The 25,635-nt window shown below is 41.6% G+C and overlaps 6 protein-coding genes across 7 annotated transcripts in view; 4 read left to right on the top strand and 2 right to left on the bottom strand.

Moving 5' to 3' along the window:
* LOC130391504 (rho guanine nucleotide exchange factor 28-like) overlaps positions 1-610 on the bottom strand; it is a 40,654-nt gene extending 40,044 nt beyond the window's left edge. Inside the window, exon 1 of the mRNA XM_056601691.1 lies at positions 480-610. The gene's annotated coding sequence lies outside the window, so the exon portion shown is untranslated. The remainder of the gene's footprint in view (positions 1-479) is intronic.
* Positions 611-813: 203 nt separating this feature from the next.
* On the bottom strand, positions 814-5,671 carry utp15 (UTP15 small subunit processome component). The gene is made up of 12 exons (XM_056601694.1): positions 5,494-5,671; positions 5,051-5,184; positions 4,838-4,930; positions 4,505-4,689; positions 4,133-4,311; positions 3,749-3,874; positions 3,497-3,632; positions 3,320-3,404; positions 2,887-3,039; positions 1,993-2,094; positions 1,737-1,870; positions 814-1,529 (listed from the first exon to the last, which is right to left on the bottom strand). Exons 2-12 carry the CDS (start codon positions 5,138-5,140, stop codon positions 1,235-1,237), a joined length of 1,578 nt encoding a protein of 525 aa, XP_056457669.1. The 5' UTR covers positions 5,141-5,184; positions 5,494-5,671; the 3' UTR covers positions 814-1,234.
* Positions 5,672-6,202: 531 nt separating this feature from the next.
* LOC130391655 (transcription factor BTF3-like) lies at positions 6,203-9,037 on the top strand. Its single transcript, XM_056601882.1, has 6 exons — positions 6,203-6,307; positions 7,051-7,119; positions 7,206-7,319; positions 7,457-7,658; positions 7,954-8,013; positions 8,697-9,037. Exons 2-6 carry the CDS (start codon positions 7,051-7,053, stop codon positions 8,741-8,743), a joined length of 492 nt encoding a protein of 163 aa, XP_056457857.1. The 5' UTR covers positions 6,203-6,307; the 3' UTR covers positions 8,744-9,037.
* Positions 9,038-10,524: 1,487 nt separating this feature from the next.
* On the top strand, positions 10,525-14,244 carry il12b2 (interleukin 12B 2). Of its 2 annotated transcripts, XM_056602896.1 has the most exons (8): positions 10,525-10,571; positions 10,747-10,831; positions 10,982-11,218; positions 11,802-11,904; positions 12,081-12,274; positions 12,518-12,666; positions 12,778-12,888; positions 13,887-14,244. In XM_056602896.1, exons 1-8 carry the CDS (start codon positions 10,569-10,571, stop codon positions 13,977-13,979), a joined length of 975 nt encoding a protein of 324 aa, XP_056458871.1. In that variant the 5' UTR covers positions 10,525-10,568; the 3' UTR covers positions 13,980-14,244. The 2 variants fall into 2 exon arrangements, with proteins under 2 accessions (XP_056458871.1, XP_056458870.1); XM_056602895.1 differs by lacking the exon at positions 10,525-10,571 and having other exon boundaries at positions 10,657-10,831.
* A 2,830-nt stretch (positions 14,245-17,074) lies between these two features.
* LOC130391760 (protease-associated domain-containing protein 1-like) lies at positions 17,075-20,942 on the top strand. The gene is made up of 5 exons (XM_056602018.1): positions 17,075-17,295; positions 17,646-17,746; positions 17,856-17,965; positions 18,258-18,425; positions 19,209-20,942. The coding sequence occupies exons 1-5, from the start codon at positions 17,220-17,222 to the stop codon at positions 19,327-19,329; spliced, it is 576 nt and encodes a 191-aa protein (XP_056457993.1). The 5' UTR covers positions 17,075-17,219; the 3' UTR covers positions 19,330-20,942.
* Positions 20,943-22,577: 1,635 nt separating this feature from the next.
* On the top strand, positions 22,578-25,339 carry mfsd3 (major facilitator superfamily domain containing 3). Its single transcript, XM_056602418.1, has 2 exons — positions 22,578-22,895; positions 23,858-25,339. The coding sequence occupies exon 2, from the start codon at positions 24,007-24,009 to the stop codon at positions 24,730-24,732; it is 726 nt and encodes a 241-aa protein (XP_056458393.1). The 5' UTR covers positions 22,578-22,895; positions 23,858-24,006; the 3' UTR covers positions 24,733-25,339.
* The last annotated feature ends 296 nt before the right edge of the window (positions 25,340-25,635 follow it).

Here is a 25,635-nt window from a genome sequence, read left to right on the forward strand (position 1 = left end):
TGTATGTTTGTAGAGAGCGCACTATCACGATTGATCCTGGACTTTATAAGACGATACCCTATCAAAGTTGCAATTAAGCACATCTGAGTGCAGTAGTTCAAATGTTTTGAATTTAACCATGACATCTCTTCTGTCCACCTGTTTATTATAAGGGGTCATTTCATAAACGGGACAGGACCTCATCGATCTTTAACCAGCGATCCTCAAGGCGGATAAGGAGGATCGGCTGGGGATATTAGTCCACGAAACCCAGCTGTCCGTTCATTAGTAAATTAAACTAACAAATGGACAAAACAAACTAAGATGAGATAACGTCCGTATTGGTGAAATGGTAATCTCAAAGTAAATTCGTCTGTGCTTTTAATCAACTTGGAAGTTACTAATAGACCTGTTGCTTTTGACATAAAATGTGCATCAAGTATTACGGTGATTTCTGATACTACACACCATATCATACAATCTTAAACATACAGGCTTACCTTATTTTTAGCATGACATGGTTGGAATTCAAATAATGTGGAAATGTCCGTATTATCTGCACCACCTCAATATCTTGCTATCGGTTAGCTACTGTACGTCAGGGCTGCGTCCAGTCTGGTCCTTTGGGACTTCGAGATGAACTTCTGCAAGACCGCGGGGATGATACCATTTCGTTTCTAGTGATAAGAAATGAAAGCCTACCTCAGAGTAATTATGGATTTTTAGACTACAGCGATCTCTAGTGGACATGGCAGTGAGCTATCAAGCTAAAGATAACCGCATGGAAGAATTGGTAAATGGACAACGATCGAACACACAAACACACATCACGTCCTATTACATCGTTTTAATCCCATCTTCTTACAAAAACTTTGGAATATATCATAATACAAGGTAGATATCAGCAAATCGATATCATACTATCATACGATATCATACAAATCGATATCATACTAAACATTTACAATGGAAACTTAGACATTTAGTTCCCATATAAGCCTCACACAATACCAAACATCCAGAAAATGGCTTATACATAAATGTATGTATACATTAAGAAAACATGCCCTTTGTTGACCAATGTGGCTTCATAGGTTTTGTGTTAAAACGTCAACAAAGTGTATGGAAATGTTTTTTTTCATGTAGTTGATGTCCATGGCAGGTTCTATCACATCATTAAGCTTCCTTCCGTTTATTAAATTCTCTGGCACTGATGTCCTGATTAGGTATTCCAGAGCCTTGGTCCCACATCCTCTCATGATGCCTGTATTTCTGGCCGATGAGGGATCCCTCCCTTGGCCAGACCATTGGCCCCGTCACCAGGGAGGGTCACCTCCTTCCTGGGGTGGGCGGAGGCAAACAGCACGTCCAACATTCCCAGGACCTCCATGAGCTCCTGCTGGTACTCCGTCTCCTTGTCCAGCAGCTCCTGCAGACGCAGCAGTTGTCTGTCCACCAGCGACGACATGCCGACGGTGGACTGATAGATGTCCAGGAGCATCTCAGCCATCGTGGTGAGGGTGGCAGTGAACCTGGTGTCAACCAAGTTCCTAGAGTGGTGAAAAGGAAGAATACGAACCAAAACCCATGAATCACAAACAGTCAGCAACAAAAAGACGGACACATTGGCTGAATCCTAAAAATGTTAAGCGACCTCCAATACGTTGAACAGAACAAACTGTGGATTATCATATTTTTGGCTCCAATATTGAACCTAATAGAGAAAAAAAAATTGGGAAGTATTTGTATTGTCTTACATTATGACAAAGCTCAGCAACTGGCAGAGCTCCTTTTCGTCTCGCCCTGCCAGAGCGTTCTTCAGGGTTCCTCTTCTGTCCAGCTCCTTGATCACGGCCATTGGGATCTCAGATTTCCTGAGTCTTGTCCATTGCTGCATAATGGACCAGTAGAATATATTTAGACCATGGCATCAGTGTGTACAAGGAGGTTGACTAAAGTAAATGAAATATAGGACCCATCTGTGGTAAGAACAAAAAAGAATACAGTGCTTACCTCCATAGCTTCATCCAATGCCTTGGACACATTAAACTTCCTGAGCAGTTTGTCATACTTGGCCAAATATTGCCTTACTGGCTTACTGACCAAGTAATCTTCCTGTAGATAAGACACACGTGAGAATACTGGAAGGTGGAAGGTGGAAGCGATGAAGTAATAGTTAAAGGGGTAGATCGGAATTTTGGACATAGGGCCTGATTCACAAGTTAGCCTTGGTGTTCTTCATCATTGGAGACAGTTTAACACATTTCATCCAGTCCTTCTAGTTGCAGAGTTTGCTCCTGCTAGACTAGCGCACGGCAACGGGCCATACTAGCCTGCTAATAAAACAGCCTTACCCACTCCACAGTACAGCCAAGGTCAATTAATTATAACGCCAGACAATAGATGCAAATGTCTGTGTTGATAGAATAATGTTAGCAATAAAACTAACCTCGCATCGCATGAATCATCGCATTTTGACTTTCTCAACAGCTCTGGAATTTAACCTAGGTATCAGTCCGCCGCTGCCGTAGCCTACTACCAGGAATATAACCCTAGTGCTGAGTTGGTTTTATTTCTAACATTATTCTATCAACAGACATTTACATCAACAGTCTGGCGTTATAGTTGATTTGCCTTGGGTGTACTGCGGAGTGGGTAAGATTGTTTTATTAGCATGCTAGTATGGCCCGTTGCCGTGGGCTAGCCTAGCACGAGCAAACTCTGCAACTAGAAGGACTGAAATAAATATGTTGAAAAGTGTCTCCAATGATAAAGAAAACCAAGGCTAACTTGGGAATCAGGCCCTAGGTCCAAAATTCCGAACAGCCCCTTTAAAGAGAAATGTGAATTTGGTAGTGAAAGGTAAAATAAGAAAAGAAAGGTAATTTGATTCTGGAAGATCCTCACCTGTTTAGGAACATAATTCTTCCCCTTAACAAAAATGCGATATGCTGGCTGGCGCTTCTGCTGAACTGCACCCTTTGAATCTTCAGGGGTCCTCTTGTGTTTGATGCTCAGAATGCCATTGGTCATTCCCACGACAACGGACTCGTCGTCTGGCTAAAAATACAAATAGTCTTATTAATAAACACAATGCATTTGTATACTGCTTTTCTAGGCTCAGCATACAATTTAAGTGTCTAATGCATACAAAACTGTATGTCAATGCAATGTTAACCCAGATATTAGGATTAGATAATAAGAATAGGAGGCAGGTTTATAGTGAAGTATAACTGAGTGAAGGATAGAGACACATATCCATGGTTTATATATACTACATCCCTAGGTCTAATTTCAATGCAGTTGGACTTGCATGCTCAGAGGGTAGTTAGATTCTTACAGCCAAGCCCAAACTCAGGATAGACGCGGCGTAATCAAAGTTGTGGACGACTTTGTAGTTGGTCGTGCTGTACACTTTCACGTGTCTAGAAAGGACGAGAAAATTGTTATTTGACGTTTCACATTAAACACCTACTTTAGGAATGTGATATTGTATAGAAACCTCTCCAAAACACACCTGTCCAAAGAGGCGGACAGCAATCTCTGCCCATTGCTGCCGAGACACAAACTGGTGACGGTTTTATGGTGGTTCTTTAGAGAAACAAGGGGCTGACCTCCTTTCAGAAGATCCCACACTTTCACATATCGGCCCCCTGAAAGATGAGATATCGCGTCAGTAATGTTGTTGTGATTTGGGAGGACAGCGTGATGTAGATGGACGAAGAAGGAAGTAAGGCTGACAGGAGGCATATTAGAGCACACTTGGTACCTGCAGAGACCAGGAGTCCTTCTGAAGGATAAAGAAGAAGACTTTCCACAGGCTGGCCGTGGTCCATGTTCATCACACTCTTGTCAACCCTTGCATCAAACAGTTTAAGAGTGTGGTCATATGAACCTTGAGGACGAGAAAGACAAAACAAATCATTGGTCTTAAGCGCATAATTGACAGCAACCCTCCTCACTCTGTAATTTGGATTTTAGGACTGTATCAGACCATTAGGCAGGCCAAGTCAATACTGGTTCAAAACTGATCACAAGATTATCAGAATTGCACTGGACTGAATGGTGGATAGAGTGTGTGCAACAATTTGGCTACAAACTATAACCTGTAGAAAATAGGAAAGAACAAAAATGGTTTAACACAGAATCTTACCAGTAAAGAAGAGATCTCTGTTGAGTTTGCTTGTTATTCCACAGCGGATGTAATCTGTATGCTCTTTGTAAGAGGTCAGTTCAGCAGAGTTGGGGATATCCCAAAGCTTGCATGTATAGTCATCTGACCCCGTCAGGATCTGATAGCCATGCGAGGTGAAGTCAGCTACATGTACAGCCCTGCAAGTCGACACACAAAAACTATTTTACAATTCCAAACATGCAACATGAAATGTTTCTCTTTGACAGCTGGCATGGTCAATTATTGAGGAATAATTATTCTGTACTGCAAAATTTATTTTTATGCATTTAGGGTTTTAGAAGAATTAAATAGTGACAATCTTTCCAGTTACTTTGATGCTTATCCACTCACTTTGTATGTCCTTTGAACATTCTGATGGCCACCCTGCCACTGACATCGAACAGTCGAACTGCCGAGTCCTCGCACCCCGCCACAAGCAACTGGCCATCTGATCGGAACCTGCCGCTGTACGCTGTATCTTTAAATCGTGTAAAGGTCTTTACTGGCTCTTGGGAGAATGGTCCATATATGTGAACCTGTTGATAAAGTGTATCATTGATGTTAATTATTGTGCAATTGATAAAAACATGAATGTCCGAAATAATGGGTAAGATTTTTTTTTTTTTTAACAACTGTCACAACAACTCAAACATAACTTAATGGATAAAATAGAAGTTCACATACCCTTGTGGAAGCTGTTACAGCATAGGTGTGTGGCGCTAAAGGCGAGAAGTCTATACTTGTGATCGCCCCAAACTCTTTTATCTGCACTGGAGCCTGTCAGATAAGCAATCAGGTGGAATGGTTAAGAATCAGCAATAGTGGTATTTATGCAACATTTATTCTAAAATCGACATTTCCTGCCCAAGGTAAAAGATAATATATCAATAAGCTCACCTTGTAGTTTTTCCAGTAGAGAGTGTCCTGTGTGACTTTCTCTCCCAACTTGGGGTACACCTGGATTCGTGTAGGTTTGAATGACGCCATTTCTTGATCCCGTGGTGAAATTTATAGAGAATAGACGTGTGTGCCTAGTTCAGCCCAAAGAAAAATAAACTTGATTCGTTATAAATTCAGGAGCGTAGACGTTGCAGATTGCGAATACATTTTAGCGTGCTAGCAACCGGACGTTAGTTAACGGTAATGACAAAACACAACATTTATATACCCCGACGGAAATAACTGGGTTGTACTCAAGACAAACATTAATATATTAAGCATACAGTATATGCAAATGTCTTACGTACGTAAAAGTGTTATTTTAAAAGTATCGACCACTACAACGAGCCAGCGTGTTCACCGGAAAATACGCACGATGTTAAACTACTATTGCTGCTTACCTTAGTAATGAATCCCGCAACTCCAAATGTTGCCGTGCCACGTTTTGAAGTAATCAGAAAGGTTTGACGATGAATTTAAAGATCACATTAAGGTACTCATTGTAATAATTTGTCACCATTTATTATCACGTTGGGATCCAAGGGAGGCAGCCATGTTAGTATCGTAAACACTTCCGCTTAAAACTTTATTGGTCACTGTCGGTTGACATGGACAGTACAGTTCAAGGCTGCAGAATACTGTTGCAAAATAATAAAAGCCAAATTTGTAAAATACAAATGCAATAATACAATGATTCCATATATATTGAACAAAAACAAACCTTTTACTGAAATGTCATCTCTGTCAATGGCGACTATAACAAAAATACCTTCCTAAATGTTATGGCATGGAACGGGGCATTAATAAAGAAATACTTAATATTACACCCAGATGTTGTTTACGTCTATGTAAATTAATATTCGATTTTTAGAAGAAAAGCAAACACAATCCCAGCGCAGATGATAAAGGTATCAATGATTTGGGGTTTCTCTATTGACTTAATAACAAATATAGATTAATAATATATTCTCAATGGAAAGGGAGACATTCGGCAGTGTACAATCCCGGATACAAATTTGTAGCATACGCGTCTTGAAAAAAATCGAGCTGCACTGTCACATAATGGGGGACGCACCGAAAAATGATTGCGTGCACGCATAATGTGCAGGCCGTGCGCTGGTGTGCAAACTGTCCACCTATCTGCGTCACTTCCTCCGTTCATCCTTTCGTTCTGCTTCCGCCGACAGTGGGACCCGCGTGTTTACATACTCCCAGGTTAGTTCAGAGTTATATGGACTTTACATCTTTCATCGGGTACATAACTTATGCGTGTGATGAAAAGTAACGATTTTGCATTGCCCCGTATGTCCCAAAGTGGCAGAAACATACTAAAGTGCCTGTAGTCGGGATCAAATGGGCCGAGGCCCGACGCTAGCTTTCCAGTTAGCTCAGTTGCTAAAATCAGTTGAATAGATTTGAGAGCTAAATTTTCCAGCAGATTAAATCGCTCGCCTTCCCCATACAAACTAAAAAGTGACGGACGGTGGAAATGAGTTTCTCGTGAAACACTGCATTTGTCGTCCTTTATAAAGTGAGGCCATCACAATTTCAACGTAATGGCCTGTGCCCTGCCCCCAATATGCATGTTTCCTCTAGACAGCTCAACTAAACGGGGGACCTCAAACAGGTGTGCTACTATTTTAGTGGTTGGAGCAGCTGCGTCCTACATTTTTACATTATATTTTCAACTACAATTTAGCTTAATTTTAATTTCTGCTACAGCAGTTGTGATACTTTATTCCGAATAAATGTCATTAAGGAGATTGAGTATTTGGACGTTTCAACCAGCAACCCATTACTTGCCTTATATTGAATTGATATTTGAATCAATTTTAAAGGGCGGTGATTTCCATCAGAGGTTATTTTGATTTGAACAAATATCAATTAAACTGCTGTTTGACCAAGTTACATTATGGATTACCTTACTTTGACCTATCTTGTGGTTATTTTTTTTTTAGATGAAGGAGTTTATAATGAACCAGGAGAAGCTCGCCAAACTGCAGGCGCAAGTCCGCATAGGCGGCAAGGTAAGGATTAACGATTAAAGGAGTATGTTTTGGTTTGTCTCTCCAAAATGACTGTTTCTTAAATGTTGCGGCTTTGATTTTTACAGGGGTCAGCCCGCAGAAAGAAGAAGGTGGTGCACAGAACGGCTTCAGCCGACGACAAAAAACTCCAGTTCTCCCTAAAGAAACTTGGAGTCAACAACATCTCTGGCATTGAAGAGGTACCGCAGCGTGTACTAATTTCAGTCATGTTATGCAACATGTTTTCAGAAAACAATTCGGAATTTTGGTGTCATTGAGTTCCATATATGTGTAGTCTGGTCCTGACTAGGTTCTGTCCTTTCTTGTGTCCCTATAGGTCAACATGTTCACAAACCAGGGCACCGTCATCCACTTTAACAACCCCAAGGTGCAGGCCTCTCTGGCTGCCAACACATTCACCATCACAGGGCATGCAGAGAACAAGCAGCTCACAGAGATGCTTCCAGGAATTCTGAACCAGCTCGGGGCTGACAGTCTAACCAGCTTGAGGAGATTAGCAGAGACCCTGCCTAAGCCTGGTAAAGAAGATTTAATTGTATTAAGGCAATTTATTTTGGAAGCTTTTTTTGTCATATTTGTCGATATTCAATCAACATCCCGACAGCAATTTATAAATCAAATGAGAAATGTCCTCTATTGCTTTCAACGGCCTGGAACAAGAGCATCCAATGCCATTAGGAGTGTTTTCTTTTCTTGGCAGGATAAACTAGTTTACTCTGATTTGTTTTCTCCGATTTTTCTATCTTAGCTTTTCTATTGTGGAGCTTGGGTCCTTGTTTGATGAATTAAAATGCTTCATATCCCTTATTATAGCAGGAGACAAGGCCCCCATGGTTACCGTTGATGAGGAGGAGGAGGACGACGACGTTCCGGGTATGTACAACCACAAATCACTTCTCGACTATCTTATTAATTTTAATATTATTTTTAAGGAAAAAGCTTAGTTGGGCTATTGGTGGAACAAAGAACGATCTACCTTGAAGATGACTTCCATATAGTACCTGCACTAGATTATGGTGTCCTTTTTGTGGTTAAAGTATATTCCGATCTGTAGTCCTGATGGGGTGCTGTGGCATAGAGGATTTTTTAAATTTGAAATGTTTGGCCAAGTTATTTTTCTCAGGCTTAGGGAAAAAAGGCTGAATTGAATCTTGGCCCTCACCCACAGGGGCTCGTAGTGTTTCAGTCTCACTGAAACACTGGCTTCAAACTAGAGTTGTTCCAATAGCAGTATCGTAAATTCCTCCGAGAAAAATGATCTATAGTATATGAACCGACTACATTGCTGTCATCATAATTGAGCCCTTCAATAAGAACAAGTGCTATTAGTTGTTACAATGCTACAATTTATATACTCCTATCGGCCGATACTCAAGTTCATCTCTTCTTCAAACCATAATATGTACTGATTTAATGGAGTTCTTGTTAAGCCCTATTAATGGGATTGCATTCTCAGATTTGCAGGCACCCATTTTTATTCTTAGCCAATTCATTTTTGGTATTCCTAAGCCCTTCATTTAAATTACATTTACTATATGTTAATCTTTCCAATTCAGATCTTGTCGAGAACTTCGATGAAGCATCAAAGAACGAGGCCAACTAAGGAGAAAATACCACCACTTTTTTTCAAGACTCCATTTGACAATGTTTTAGCTTTTGCTTATGGGTAACGGGGGCAAGTTGCTCTTCGCCGTTTAACGAGAACAATTGGGCAAAAATAAGTAAAATAGACCCTTTTTATGACAACTTTTAACGTATATCAATGTCTGATTTGCCTTATTCTGTTGTCCCTGTAAATGTCTTGGTGAACTGAATGTGCAGTCCATTGTCCCTTCCCTTCTCGCTGTGATGCTGACACCAATGTGTTTATCACCATGTAATAAAGATTTAAGTTCTATCACTTGTTGGTTGAAATCTTTTGGCTGTAAATTAAAAAGCTTTTATGAACATGTGATGGTGTTAACAGGCATGGCATTGCACTCCCTGAGTCCTACATTTAGGACAAACAACCTGGGAGAGAAATCGTGGATAAATGTCAATCTTAAATTCTTGACGCATCAGTCCATTATAGAGCAAAATTGTACATCGGAGATTCGATAACATGGAACTATGAATTTGATATTGACCAGTTATCCTAGTGCCATGTAAATTATGCAAATCCATCAAAGATGTGGAAGAGCATACCGGTTCCCTGTGTATGACAACATTGACATTACGGCTAGGTGCAGAGTATGACTAATGTCAGTGGAGGGGTATTATCAAACTCATTTCAATTCATTCATGACCCCTTTTCTAATATATGGTTAGTATGATGAATGCTTAACAGCATCACAGGGGTTACTTTTGGGAACCCAAACAGATTTGGAAAGATGACATTGATTCATTCAGTCGGTCTACCGTTATAGTGATTTGATTTTATTATATACATTGCATTATTATGCTGTTTTTACTTTTACAATTGACATCAGGTATGTTTGAGCCATTATGTGTCAATTCGTTTTTATGTCGAATATTAAGTACTAAGTCAGTTTTAACCAAAACAAATTTGGGAAAGGTTTACATTTAGGCCTACTAGGGCAGTCACCATTTACATCTTTAGGTGTTAGGCCTATCGCTATAGCAATTTTATTTTTATTATATTAATTGTATTATAAACATTCCATTATTATACAGTATTTATTTTTTACAATTGACACAGTTTTGTTAGAGCCATTATGTGTCAATTTGTTTTTCATTTAGAATATTAAGTATGCAGTTGTCAGTTTTAGATGAGGGGAAATTTTGCCAGGGAATGTCCTGTAGAACAGAAATAAGGAATTAGGTTTCTATACTTCATGACGAATTGTAGCCCTTTAAATATGCAAAAATAGTTTTCTCTGCTCTTTATTCAAATCATGAGTTCAACCTTTACCACCCACCAAAGCTTTCTCATAAAATGTTTAGTAAGAAAAACCTTGCCTCAGCGAAAAATATTTTGTCATGCAAATCAGCATTGAGGAAACGAGAGTGGCGCCCCACAGAAACTCTGAGAGCAGACTTCTAGGAATAGCTTCAGTGCACAATGTCTCCCTCTCAAGTAATCAATCGCTTTAATTTGAATAGATGCAATATATTACCTGAAACATTTAAGATAACTATTTAAGTTAACTATGTCACTTTGTTATTAACCTTTTCTTTAAACTTGATGTTTATATTGTGGTTACTTTTTTATAGACAGGTTATTTCCTAATGATGTTTACAACTGGTTTCGATTGGACACTACCAAACTCATTATGCAGTGTGGTCACACGTCCACCCACCCAGTTCCTCTCTCTGCCCACAAGCATCGCTTGTTCACAATGTTTCCACAAACATTGCCAATGATATAAAAGCCATCAAACCATCAAATGATTTAAGCAAGAGCACCTCTTAAGTTGGCCTGAGTTAAAATGGTAAGGAAACACCATAAGCTATGTAGTAGATGATAATGACCTTAAGGTATTTTTTCTATTTAACTTGCTTCACACAGGTGGTAAATCATTTGTACTTTATCCATTTGAATAGTCAAACACTGATGACAATTTTTCTCTCATCTTTGGTGAAAATATGATGTCCCTTATGCTTCAGACACCTCTGTTATCTTGGATATTTGTTGTCCTGTGGACCTTCCTGCAGTTAGCCCATGGACTCACCTTTTTTCCAGACAATGCCGGTATTCATTTTCTCTCATACATTGGTGTTTTTGTGATCTATTATTTATTCTTAAGAATATATCTACACATGAATATTACTTGATTGTGTGTGTGTGTGTGTGTGTGTGTGTGTGTATATATGTGCATCCACATGCATTTTGTGTGTCTAGTGTTCGTGGCTAAAGCAGGTACGGTTAGTCTGACCTGTGATTCAGCGACTACCGGGAACGTCAACTGGGTGTTCATACCACATGGAGATGTCCAAAAGATCCCGTTGAAGGGGACTGAGAGAAGACTAGAAGTGGCCTATGAGGACACACCAGAGTTGGGGGAATACAGCTGCTGGAGTGGGGAAACAAAGTTGTGGTCCGCCCATCTGGTCCTTGATGCACAGGACACTCGTGCTGGTAAGAGTTTTATTTTGTCCACTCCTGTCATCTCATTCTGGAGCATCACAGGTATAATGGAGGCTTTTACAATGTATTCTCTTGAGGTTTTTAAATGTTTTCTCATGCAAAAAGGTAGGTATAGCCAATGACCACACTCATTAGATAAATTCAATGATATATTTGTTAATTTGTAAGTTCATTTGTAAATCCACATACATTGCTAGTAGAACAGTCAGGTGGAAGCAGATCAGATCATGACAGAAAATTGTCTCAGCAGATAAGACACTAATTTTCTGATTATTTATTGATGCATTATTGGTTTATTTATTTATTTATAATGGAACACAAAATATAAATTTCTTCTGGCTCTGTCTTCTCTCACTTTTTAAATGTGTTTGTATTTCAACATTTGAAGGAACATATCTCTTATTTACGGGCACAGATAAGACACTAACTTCCCCTGTACATCATTGAGTGATGAGTGATAATCGGGTTGTCTCAGCAGATGTAGAAATAGCAGTTTCAACAACGAGAAGTGCAGCAGTCTGTGATATCTATGATATGAGGCGATTTCTAAATGGAATTTTCTGTCGTTTTGCAGATTCTATGTTAAACTGCTGGGCAAAATCGTATAACTGTTCCTTCAACTGCCACTGGGGCGATACTGACTATACCGCCGTACGACTCGGTCTGGGGAAGGACTGGTCAGTACATTCAACAAATCCAACCATATTCAAAAGCAATATTACAGTGATTATGTATTTAAAAATGTCCAAGTTCCCATCATGATAAAACCGCTCAGGCATAAGTATAGATCAGACAGTCTACATATTTATTTATGAAAATAAGCAATTGTCCTCTGTGTTTTACCCATCTCTAGTTCTGAAAATAGAAAGAACTGCTCGTGGATCACCAGCTCCAGTCAGCAGCACCCTGGGCAAGGTTTCATGTTTGAGCTGTCCAACTCCCTCACACCATCCATGGAGGAAACCACGAGGATAGAAGTCACCGCTGAGGCCATGAACGATTACATCTTCCACAGGACCTACAAGACATTCTTTCTCAGGGATATTAGTAAGTCAGACTCCATTCAGGGGTTCCAGGGGAGGGGTTTGGCAGTACAGACTAAACATAACAACTGCAGTATGTAATGATGGTATATTTATGATAATGAGAAATCTGTAATGAAGGTAGAATGTTGAGCCCATAAATACAGTATATATTTTTGTATTTAAAGAATGATACATATGGTGAGTTTTTGGTATTTATGAGTTTTTCTGACTTGTTTTCTTATGCTTTCTCTTAATTTCTCTACAGTTCGACCAGAGAGTCCCAAGATAGTCCAATGTCAGGAAGTGGGTCATCAACTCAATGTGAGCATAGAACCAGCGGCCAGCTGGTCCAAGCCGCATAGTTACTTCAAATTGGAGCATGAGATAGAATATGTGTCCAGACACAATGGCAAGGTAAATTCACACACACAGAACATAAGAACAACAACTCATACACACTAACAAACATTTGGACACAGGCCTTATCTCTCAAGGTTTTGAATTGTGTTTAATCTCTCATTTCAGAATATAATCTCAGAGACTCATTTGATACCGAGGGAGATCAGCAAACTCAGAGTTCGGTCCAGAGATGCCGTGGTGCGCTCAAAGTGGAGTGAATGGACTCCATGGAGACATGTAAACCTTTAATCTGAGTATTCTCACCCTGTCATGCCCTATATTCTCTTTCCTTTCAAGCTTAAACTTGTCTGCACACATATGTTGACATGCCATGCTTTTCTCTAATCATAAAGTGCAAATAATTGTGTCTTTGGGCTTCAAAATTAAGTCAAAGGGAGTTAATATATGTATATATATATATAATTTTCTGATTATTTATTGATGCATTATTGGTTTATTTATTTATTTATAATGGAACACAAAATATAAATTTCTTCTGGCTCTGTCTTCTCTCACTTTTTAAATGTGTTTGTATTTCTATGTATTTGACTCCAGCACTTTCGATTAAAAGTTTGTTTACTCATATATAAGTTGCTTGTTCAGTCATTGTCATAGTTTTTTCCTGGCTCACCTGTGATTCAATTTAGGTAGCAGTTCATTACCGAGGCGACTAAAAAAGATCAGTGGCAACTTATCTGTTGCTATGACGCGGAAGATAAGGAGATGATATTTATTGAGAATAAATGTTAAGATTGTTAGCATCACTCAAGTCCAGTCCAATCCAGTAGCAGAAATTATACCGTTAAAATAATTTTAAAAAGATATGCTGTCCAAAGCTCTAAATATCCAACAAGGTTCTCCCCTAATTACTCCCGTATATTTTTTTATGAACAGTATTGTTCTTGACAATAACAAAAATATCAACAGAAAATCGTCTTGTGATTATCAAGCTTCCACATTCTGGCACATATTTGTCATCATGGTTTGGCACAGCAGAAATGATGGCAAATAGTGGTAAAAATGGCGTACGACAACCCTCAAAATGGAACCAAAGCATAGTTGCAGTTAAAACTCACAAATCTGTAGTTTTGCTCTTCATTGTCAACAGCATAAGCAACCACATAAGGGAAGGACCCCTGGTTTCTCCTTAATAGCTTAAAGATGACAATTTCTCCTTCTAACTGTCTTAATGGGAACTTACTTCTAATATGTATTTCTTGTTTTCTTCGTGGCAGGTGAGGAAACCAGGGACACCAAAGAAGAGGAATTCTAAGAACAAATGCAAGCCACAAAGACACAACAAGGATCCTCCACTGGAGCAGAATTAGTTTTTATATTCTCTCTGAATGGGTGTGTTTGACTCCTGAAAGGTACTTGGTTAAGTCCTCGAATCAAAGCCTACTTAGGTATCCTATGATGCATTTCACACGTTTGGAAAAATTAATGCTGTGTATTTATTATTTTTGTCCATTATGTATCTATGTCATGTAAAACGTTTATTCCATGTACATTTCTACTTTTTATTATACCGTCTGCGTAATATGGAATGCCATTTAAGTCAATATTAAATAAATGAACATGGTTATGAATTAAACCCTGTCAATAAATTATTCAATAAGTAATTATTGTTTTTCAATAGACCATAACAGCCTGCAATGGAGCAGCGCATTGGCTGAGAAGTGAAATCGAGTATATTTATAAAGCGAACCGCTGTTTGTCTTTATGTGATATTGATATACTGAGCTTGTATGCTGTCCGAATATCAAAAGATTTGTCAGAGATCAACGCCCCGGTGTTTTTCACCGTTGTTAATTTTATTTCATAATTCCAGTCCTTTATTTCAGGGGACTTGTATTTCCTAATGGAACATTTATTTCTGTTTCCATTCATAATATTCAAATTAGTGGGGCGTAGTTATCTCACAGACTCAGACCAAAGCAACAGCACCAAAAGAAGACTGAATTTATATACAGTATATATATATATATATATATATATATTTAAGCAATAGATCACGCCAGGCTGTGGTATGTGCTCATTATACCACTGTTAAGGGGCGTTGTCCGGCCCCGACGCGCAGCGGAGGGCCGGCGACCCCCTTCACAGTGGTATAATGAGCACATGCCACTGACTGAATTGATTTATTGCTTTTATACAACGGTTACTGTTATGGCGAAACGAAAGTCATAGACACACTACATTTAAAAAGAAACCAAGAAAGTCAAAGTAGCCGTTTCATTCAAGAATACAAAAAAGTAGTCCCTCCTGGCTAGCGCTATTCATCGACGGTCGCTATGCAACACACTTTAGCGTCCCTCCGAGAGAAGGCTCCGATAGAGCGGTTCGCCGGCAATTTATCATATGGAGCAGTTCACTCGCCGTGTGCCTAAGCTTTCGTTAGTCTCTCCATCGCCTTGCTCACTCCCGGAGTAACAACATTTACACCCTCTCCATCATCCAACATATGTTTTACTTTGTAACTGTTTCTACCTCCAGGCGCGGAGTGATATGCAAACTTTCACAAAATGATCGGGCGTCATAGCAGTTATGCATACGCTCCAACAGTTGGGAACCAATCAGGACCTAAATCCAGATCCTGGATTTAGGTCCCCCGTTGTATACACACATATATATATATATATATATATATATATATATATATATATATATATATATAATATTGTGGCAGCAGTGGTTATACCGCTCTCGCGCCGCAAACACGCTTCACCTTTAATGAACACACACAGGTTACACAGAATTAATCTTCCTCCATCTCACAAATCGACATGAACGTCTTGGTGGCTGTGTCGGACGCGCCAACAACAACACAAATATACCACCACCTCGGTATACTCTCTTTACCCCCCCACATTGTCCCTGACACAAAGGACCTAGGAGGGCGCTGAAATGTCTGGCTAATAAAAGTTAGACTCTTCCCAGGATCCTTTGCGGCACTCGGAACCGCTGGTTCCGAGTGCCGCAAAGGATCTGGGAAGGATTCTGGGAAGGGGGGCCCCTGCTAGTGGCGACCCCGTTGCGGCGCAGTCTTTCCCCCTGGTTGGGCCGTCTCCTGCGGTGGGCGGAATAGGCCCTCCTCTGCCGAACCCAAGAGTCAGCCCTATAGCCCTCTTGGCTGCGGTCGGGGAACCCCCTCCATCGGCCTCAGCGGCCGACACTGTTGTGGCTCGAGGTCGGCCCTGCTGCGCAGCCGCTACGTCGGCGCGCCCTGGTTGGGCTGTTCCTGGACTGCAGCAACGATGGTCGACACTGTCGGTCGCCTGGTGTCCTCCCAGTGGCTTGGAAGCCGACCAGCGTCCGGCTGACCGCGGTGTCGGGGGGGGGGGAGAGGAGACCGGCATGAGGGGCAGGAAGTGGGCTCGTCGTCCGGGCCGGTGAATTGGAGGTGGTGCACGAGTTTTTGGCTCGCCAACATCCGGGACCCGGGTATCGTCGGCCTGGACCTGCTGTCACGTTGGGGTGCCCGGATGGACATGGCCGGGGCAGCCATCACCCTACGGCACAGACACCGTGACGCTCCAGTCCGGGCGGGGGAGCGCCCGGGTCCGGAGGGCCATCACCGGCGGTCCTGCGACTGACACCCTTCCCACCAACGAGACGGCCGAGGCCAAAAAGGGGGCTCCAACGCCCCCCTCCAGTGGAACCTGATGGAGGTGTTCCCCAACCACACCCCCAAATCTCAGGCGGACTCTGGGGTCTGGCCGAGGAGGGCCTACGCCGCCCTACTCGATCCTTTGAGTTACTGACATTAGGTGGTAATTAGTTATAATGTACACATGGATAGACGGTAGTCTCGTGGGTTGTACTACTTACGGACAAACAGTAGATAGAACATACATACAGAACATACAATAGAACATACAGTATAATAGATCCAAGGTACTAGCATGTCTATGGGTGCAATTGCGAGGCAGCTGATTTTTGTGTAAATGTCAGATGGGGCTCCTACTACCCACAAGTCGGGGCCGACTTCGGTACGACACACGACAACATGATTGGTCTACTCAGTCTGGTCTTGCGTCGGGTCGCTGGTCCATAGGTGATTCAGAACGGGGGGACCCCACATGAAGACTCTCCTGTCCGATTATCCGCGCCTTCTTTGAAAACTCGGTAAATGTCACACACTACGCGCCCGATAATATCAAACCGATTCCCCCCACAATATCAGAGCAGACATCAATAAAACCATTCTGGAAAAGTTTCCCATAAATAAAAATGTATTGTTTCATTTATTAAACTACATTGATTAATTGATGTAATTATATGTATATGTCCTGCCTCATTTATTTATTTCAGTAAGAATCGAATAGCTGTGTTTATTTCATAGGCATATCTATTTATCTTTTTTGATTCAATGACATTCCATAGTGGTCTGCGCAGCTGAGGACCTTTATTTTGAAAGAGAACGGAAGTGTTCTAACAACACAGGCGAGTTCCGCCCTCTCCTAAACCAATTGATTTAAATCAAGGCACAATTACCCATTAAACGGTTGTAATGCACCGTGTTTTTCGGACTTTGTAGCGTAACGTGCAATGCAAATGTCGACACCATGGTTAAGTATGGTCGGACAACTGCGTGGGGCTTTTTGCTCTGGGGGGTTTTCATGCATTTCCAGCTCTTGTCAGGTGAGCGAAACATTGCAGCTCATTATTCAGCCAGTTAAAGCCTTGTTCTACAGCCATGTGTTTACCGTTTTAGCAAACGTTACCTTATCATAACCCGTATTGATTTGTTATTCGGGATATTGAGGGTGATTTGCTGCTACTGCTGCAGTGGTGTCATGACAAACAGTCGGAGGTAGAATAATTGTGTCAGGTTTGTTGTGATGCATTGGAGAGACGTCACGCGGTCGCAGCGTGTAGTCCTGTTTTCCATCTAAACAGTAGTGCTGATGAAATCACTGTGGACGATATAGTATAACGTTTATGTATACGATCAATGAATGACCCCTTCAGATGTATCTTCTACACATAAGGTCTCGGGCTGAATGAACTGCTGTACTTCCGGGTTATGAGTCCTGAAGATATTGGTTACGTCTTCAGTGCGGCCCCAGCTAAAGACTTTGGCGGGGCTTTTGTGAGTATTGAAGGTTGAAGCCCTTACAGTTGGAATATAATATCGTGTACGAAGAATATTCTAACCAGTATGACTAATGTCTGCTCATACCTCTGTTTGGCTGCTATAGACCTCTTCATATAATGAGATCCTACTTGTGCTAGCTGATCCAATTGATGGCTGTGAACCACTGATGAACAAAGATCTAATTCAGGGACAGGTGATCCTGCTGGAAAGAGGGTATGTTGTTTTCTGTTTGAAGCTATTAGTTGTGGAACATTATTCCAGAGCACCCACTCTTGATGTTTTTACATAATATTGTGTATAACATTTGAGTAATTGAAATGCGCGAAAAACATAATTGTGCATGTTAGTATGTTCAGTAGTTGCAGGGTAATTTTGTCAGTCGGTTGTTCTGTCTGTAATTATTTGTAAAAATATTTATTGCAAAGACCTCAACCATACCCAATACCTCTGTCTATATTCATAATGGACTTGTAATTATTTTGTTTTCTTAATCTGTGAACTCCAGGGGGTGTTCCTTTGTCCACAAGGCCCAACAAGTCGAGGAGGCAGGAGGCAAAGCAGTGCTTATTGCAGATAACGTAGTTGAGAACGACAATCTGTACCTGGACATGGTGGCTGATGGGAGTACTGCCATGCCAAGCATTCCAGCCTTGTTCCTGTTGGGGCGTGATGGGTAAGCTACACATACAACTGTCTCCTTTATCATTCTTGGAAACAATTGGCTATTGTCAGACAACTATTTATCTCTGGGGACAAATGTTAATATTTGTTTGTAGCCGGATAACGGGGATCCAGTAAAACTTCCTCCTACGGCGATGGTCTTTAGTTGGGCTACACTCCAATTAGCAACCTAAGACTCAACAATGGAGTTGGAGATGATGGACAAAGTCTACAACGGGATTGTTTCATTAGTCGCAGAGTGGAAGATTTCTCAAAAGAATACACAAACATCCATATATTCTGTAGGTGTTTCAGGTCCATGCGACATTTGGGGGAATTTCATCAAAGCTTATTAGAAAAATAATGATGGTTGCCCTCCAAACTACTGTTTACCTGCATACTTAATTGCTCATTCTACCGGGACTTCTAACGGGCAACAAACAATGGGAACCAGAACTATTCCATTACCAAAAATAGTGTCCTGTTGTCTACAGATTTTGGGTACATTTGCTGATATCCCATTGTAATGATTACTCTTACACAGACCATATTTATTGCGGCCATATTTGTGCAGTCTACATCTTTGGAAACCATGCCATCTCAATGCATTCATTTTTTTGCTTCCGTTTTTCTATCCGGGTAGCAATTAGAATGCATTTCAATTGAATTGTCATGGTTTCCCCAAAGATTCCAGGAGGTTTACCCACCCAACTAACCGATATGGCTAGTGGGTGAAAAAAAGTCCATTGCTGACCACTACACATTTGTTTGCATTGTTTCCTATTTATTCTCCTAGGCTTATGATTAGACGATCTCTCCAGAGACATGCGCTGCCTTGGGCTGTGATCTCCATTCCGGTGAATGTCTCCTCTTTGGGCTCCTTCCCTCTTAACCAACCACCATGGACACTGTGGTAGAGCAGACACACGCCAACATGCCTAGCAACCTGCTGGAACTAATTACTGGAAATATGTAAATCACCTGGGGTTTCTTAGAAGTTCTCTTAAAATGCACAAAATGTGTTTAATGCATCTGCATATTTGATTGTTTGTTTTGTTGAAGTAAAATGTACATGTACGCCGAACTTGGATCTTCATGCATGAACTTAATCTAAGCTTTCATTCATCAGAGCTTTTTTCGGTTTGGAATGGTTTTAATTTCCGAGTTGTTGCCAACGTATTCCTCTTTCCTTATTTCTGCAATTTTTACTCGGTTGGTCACTACTGAGTTTTGGTGTTAAATGTCCACAATAATCTTTTCATAGACACTAAGACCTCCCTGTTTGGATTCTATAACTTTTGGCTTTTAAGGTTCATGTTGTTTTTTATACTTCTTGAACATTTGAAAAAAATGTACATAGGGTGACAGTTTGTAAAGCCAAGAAGGTAATTAGAAATAGTTATGGCTTCACTCTCCTTGTAATACATTTTTTTCTATGAAACCACAATTACAGTAAAAACATTAAATGTTTCTTTATTTGCATTTACTATCAAGTAGGAATATTAATCTTTCAGTATCATGATTCTCTTTGGGTCATAACTCAATACAAAATATATTTCCAATTTAAGAAGAGGTGCTAATATCCGTAACTGCTCCAGTGTGCTCGGGGCATTGGGGTCATGTATGGCAAGAAAGCAGCGGTAAGTAAAGTGTGAATATGATAATGTAATTTTTATATTGAAGAATTATCAACTGATTTCAATAATGTAAATGCACACAAATAATCCTAAAATAAACATGTTGTGAATGACTAGTCATAGAAGATAAGAAAAGTGATTTTGTAATTTTGTTTTTGCTTTCCAATCCTATCAAGATATGTCTGGCATTGTATTTAAGGCTTAGTCTATTAAGGGACAAAGGCATATATTCTAATGTGGTAAAACATTTTGACCTCAATACCAAATACCAAAAATAGAATCAGGAAAGCAAGTAACTGAGTTTTGTCAGGTTAATGAATAGGTCTTCATGGTTTTCCCTGCAAACATGTTTTTTTAATATTAAAGCAATAATATTTTCTGAATTGTATATCTAACGTGTACTTGGGCGAACAAAAAGGCTGGCTGGGCTCGATGTATATAAACGGAAATCTCTTCTCCATAACGGCCCCTTCGGTCGGTGAAGATTATAGGTAGACTACAACACAATTAAACGCTAAGGGGTAGAACATGAGATGTACACAAAGACATTCTTTCCTCCCAATCATTAGTGGGCAACTTTTTTGCAATACATTATGATGTTGATTTCCCTGAAACAAAAGACCATCAAGCAGGCCGACGGTTTGTTCGTCAGTTTGATGCGCCGCAAGTTGATCCATCGTCTGCATCCAAATTGGCCCAGCGCTTCTCCCTTTTCTTTACTGGACCACAATCTGAGAACAAAGCAGAAAGGCGGAGACGTATAGGCCATCAAACAAATCGGGAGACTTCTTATGTGATATGAGTGAAATCCACTGACCTAAATAATATATACATTTTTTTTTTGTATATCTTTAATACCAGTAGTTATGTCGAAATAAAAGTAGGCTAAAATAAAAGAGCTCCCTAGTTTCTGTGTCTGATTTTGGATGATAGTTTGTGGTTTGCATGTCTTACATTTCCCATATCTTTCATATAATAAATTATTGTATTTTTTTACACTTCACTTGAGTGCTTGTTTAATCTCTGGTTAGAACCAAACTAGATAAACCTAATTTAATTGTATTTAATTTGAATCTGAACTCGTATCTAACATTTAATATAGCAAAGATATGTTTAACATCCTATGCTATTTTAAATGTTACCAAAATATGTCCTAATTACCGTGTTTTAATAAGAATCGAACAGCGTTGGGTTCACCGGCTCTATAAGGGGCGGACACGCGGCCGCGCGAGCCGCCCGGCGGGACGCGGCAGGACGCCGGTCTGTGGCGGCCGTCCTCCGCGCTGGTCACTCCAACTCACCCTGATCGGCGGCTCTATTGTCTGAGCCGCTCCGTGGCGACCACAGTTTGATCCCACTGCCCTCGTCGACCTCTCACCTCCTCCACCCTGCTGAGCCTTTGCTCTAACCACCAAAGACTATACTCTCTCTTTCTGTCTCTCTCTCTCTCTCTCTCTCTCTCTCTCTCTCTCTCTGAATCCCTGCATTTTGCTATGGGGGGGTGGGTTACAAGCAAGAGAAAAATAAAAAAGTGTGCTCGATTTTTAGTGCTACAGTTTCTATGATTCTTGTAACGTTTTAGAGGCTATCCAAGACAGACTGCGGTTTGATGAAAAACTACTTTGATCCTTTGTGGTATGGTCGTCTCGGGCTAGACTCGAAGAGGTAAATGCTCAACACGTGGTTAATTTTACAACGACGCACAAGGTAACGAGTGCGTCTCGAGATGGTTATGAAGAATATCTCGAACCAGGTATGGACTTCATAGTTTATATTGGAAATGGGTAGAATGGTGAATAAGCCACGCCTAAAGGTTCTAATTTACCCAGGTAAACCTTTGGTCTGTCTTGGCTTTGGCTGAAATGGCGAAGTGGCCGTGTTTGTAGTCTTTCTATAAACTCATAAAACCTTGGTGTCGTCCATTATGAGAAGAAACCATTCATAACTGTTAGCTTGAAACATGTCATCAGAAGTAGCATAGACTAAAATAATTTACATCAGATTACATTCCTCTTTATTACTAATAGCTAGAGAAGTGGCCTCTAGACATAGAGGGGCTATAACTTTGCTACATCTGTCAATATCACTATGACTAAAATAAAAATGTAAACCGCTATTTACATACCAAGCTTTTAAATTAGTAATAATTGAAGGCGAAATAGTGAGCCTTAAAAAAATCCTAATAGATAATAATAATACATTTAATTTAGAGGCGCCTTTCAAGACACCCAAGGTCACCTACAGAGCATATAGTCATCATACATCGTTTAAAAAAAAACAAGAAATTGTGGAAAAAATTAATAATAAATAAACAAAAAAAAAGTAAAACAAAACAAGACAAACAAAACAAACAAACAATCACGTTAGACGTTGTGTGCGAGGTTGAACAGGTGAGTTTTGGGGGGGAGTTGTGACTTGAAGGTTGTAAGGTTGTCTGACTGTTTTATGTGTGGGGGGAGGGAGTTCCAGAGCTTGGGTGCTGAACAGCAGATCTTGATACCGGGCTTTATTTTTACCTTTTGATGTTTACCATAAGGAAAAAACAATTCGAGGTTGGTTGTGCAATTGCAACAAAATGAAAAAATCCAAGGAATTAAACCACATTCCAGATCCTTTAAATAACTTGGAATTTAGGGGGTTTAATGTGGGTTTTCGTTGGCGAATCTGGCAACCCGGAGCCCTCGATGACGCGCAATGTCAACAGCCGCTGCCCCGCAGGAGTCTCATGTGCAGCTAACGTCGGGCTAGCGCCTCCCCTGCTCAGTGCGGTCTATGAATCCTGGAGGCTGTTTTAATGAAAACCACCCCAGCCAAAAGTGACAGTGAAAAGCCATTAACCACCCGCCGTAAGACATTTGTTCATTGGTTTCTAACCCGTCAGTGTCATCAGTCATCTGGCTGCTGTTTCGGCTAACTAGCAGTCTGAAAGTGAGCTAGCGATAGTATCAGTTGTCACTGGGTCAAGCTCTTTATGGCTGGTTCAGACTACACGGTTTCAGTCCGATTTTGTCCCCGATTCGTTCGTCGCAGACACATTTGCGAGTCATACATGATTTTGAAAAGTCGGGCGAGACGAGATGAGTCTTGTAATGTGACACGCTGGACCTGCGATGTTCGTCTCGACGGCGAAATCGCCGCGCGACAGTTTCGCAACCAGAACATTTGGAGGGAACCGATGACGTTATCCATGGTGACGGAGGGAATCCCGCGACGCTGGAGCTAACGGGCCGTGTTAACTTACGAGTAAAGAAACTAACTATTAAAGTAAAGATAGTAGAGATGTGCGGTTGGCCGTCATACCCGCGGACACCGTGGTTAATCCACGGGTTGGGTGGATTGCGTGGGAAAAAAATAATACTTGGAGTTATTACGGGCGGTTAGCGGTTGAAATAAATAAATAATAAGTAGGTTAACATATTGACTTGACAAACGGCAAACGGACATATTTGACATATTTTTTATAATCTCCCTGCTTTGAAAATCTCCGCCCAGCGCTCGTCCGCTGGTTTTCCATAAACATTCCAAGGCATGCTGTCTTAAAGAACCTCGACACAAGTAATACAGTTCAGCCAATGTTACCCGACGGTGAAATACGTGTGAAATGGAAGGTTTGCATGAGAAACAGTGGCCTCATTGACATTGCCTACAGTCAGAGACAGTGGATCCACTAGTTATGGCAGGACCGCGGCGGTCCCTTATAGCAATGTTCTTGTCGTCTAGTATTACTAAGCGCATGTTGAACCCTATAGCCTACCAACTCAGCACTGGTGCAACTAAAGCTATCCATGTCCCTCTCTGATCATCCCAGGTCGCCCAGCCGTCCAGATCCACCACTATCACAACCAGTACCCCCACCAGTACCACCACCCAGCCTTCTGCTTAGCCCTTATTACAACCCCTTAATAACCACCTGCCCTATGGACCGCAGAGTCTCTGCTCTATCCACCAAAAGCTGCCATGGGACACATGATGAATGACAAGCTGGTCTTCCTGGGCCTGCTGTACTTTGTTCAGGGCATCCCCTATGGGCTCCAATCGTCTCTGCTCCCGGTCTACCTGCGGGGGGCCGGCCACTCCCTGACCCGCATCGGCTTCACCAAGATCCTCTACTTCCCCTGGGTGCTGAAGGTCCTCTGGGCGCCCCTGATAGACCGCATCGGCTCTAAGCGGCGCTGGCTGGTCGGCACGGTCTCCGGGCTGGCGCTGACCTGCCTCTCCAGCGCCCTGCTGGCCCCGGAGTCCCACATCTGGGCGGTGGCGGGGACGCTGCTGGTCATGAACGCCCTGGCGTCGGTGCAGGACATCGCGGTGGACGGGGCGGCGGTGGGCCTCCTGAAGAGCCGCGGCGAGCTGGGGCTGGGGAACACGGCCCAGGTGGTGGGCTACAAGGCCGGCTCGGTGTTCGCCGGCGGCGGACTGCTGGCCGTGATCGACGTGGCCGGCTGGAGCTGGATGTTCCTGCTGCTGACGTTCGTGTACGCCGGTGTCGCCCTGTTCGTGTGGGGAGCGCCCGTGCTGGACGAGGACTCGCTGAGGTGCCAGCAGCAGACTGACGGGGGCCGGAGAGGAGGGAGCCAGGGGGCAGACATCGTCAGGCCCTGGAGGGTGTGGAGGAAGATGCTGGCAGTGCCCGGCACCCCCTGGACGGTGTTGTATGTGCTGACGTATAAACTTGGTGAGTGACGTTTCAGAACCAAACACGCATTGAATATGAGTACATATGAAAATGATGCAGTATTACAAGTGTAAATTAGAGAATTTTAATGTTGATTCCTAACAATTTGGTGATTTACGTATGCTTCGAGGCTAGCTCAAATTACAGTATTACATTTGTTTTAAGGACCTGGGACATGGAAAAAATGCTTACCCTTCGTTTTTGTAGCGAAAGCATTGCAGTTCAACCTCTCACCTCTAGATGTCTCTGTTGGCTTATCCATTAAGACTGGAAAGCGCAACTCATTCCATCGATCATCCCAATTCCAGCGACGCGGCAACTTGAATATAAATAAGATAAAAAAACACGCACAGCTCACCTTAAAATAATTCTGTAGTAACCCTCGTTAGTTTTCTTAAATCAACTGTTCACTTTTTCGCATTGTTTATCAGGAAAAAAAAAGTATTGGCTTAGGGTGGTTGTCTTTTCGTTTTACTCGACAGCACGCGTAAAGGTAGATAGCGCGAGTAAACTTGAGGGGGCGATTGATGAAGAAAGGGATATAGTTGATATGGCCAGAGTTTGGTATTTGTTAGCAGAAGGGGATTAGGATTAGAGCGTCTTTGTGGCATTCAGAAACCAACATGGAAGATGCAACATTGCAGTTGTTTTTTTGTGTGTATGGGCCTTTGGAGGGGTGGTGGGTGGGAACGTATGTCGTCCCTTCCTATTTGCATAGTCCCTACGTGTGTTTAAGCATAATGCTCTATGTCTTTGTGTTGTTGATTTTTTGTGGTCTTTGGATGTGTGGGCTATTGAGAGAGAGGGCGAGAGAGAGAGAGAGAGAGAGAGTTGAGAGTGACTCAGTAATCGGATGAGCCCCTGCAGACAGAGCTACTAGATGAAACATCAAGAATGGCTGAACCCCTAAT

The sequence above is a fragment of the Gadus chalcogrammus genome, chromosome 11, assembly GCF_026213295.1.
Source record: "Gadus chalcogrammus isolate NIFS_2021 chromosome 11, NIFS_Gcha_1.0, whole genome shotgun sequence".
In the NCBI taxonomy this organism is placed as follows: Eukaryota; Metazoa; Chordata; class Actinopteri; order Gadiformes; family Gadidae; genus Gadus; species Gadus chalcogrammus.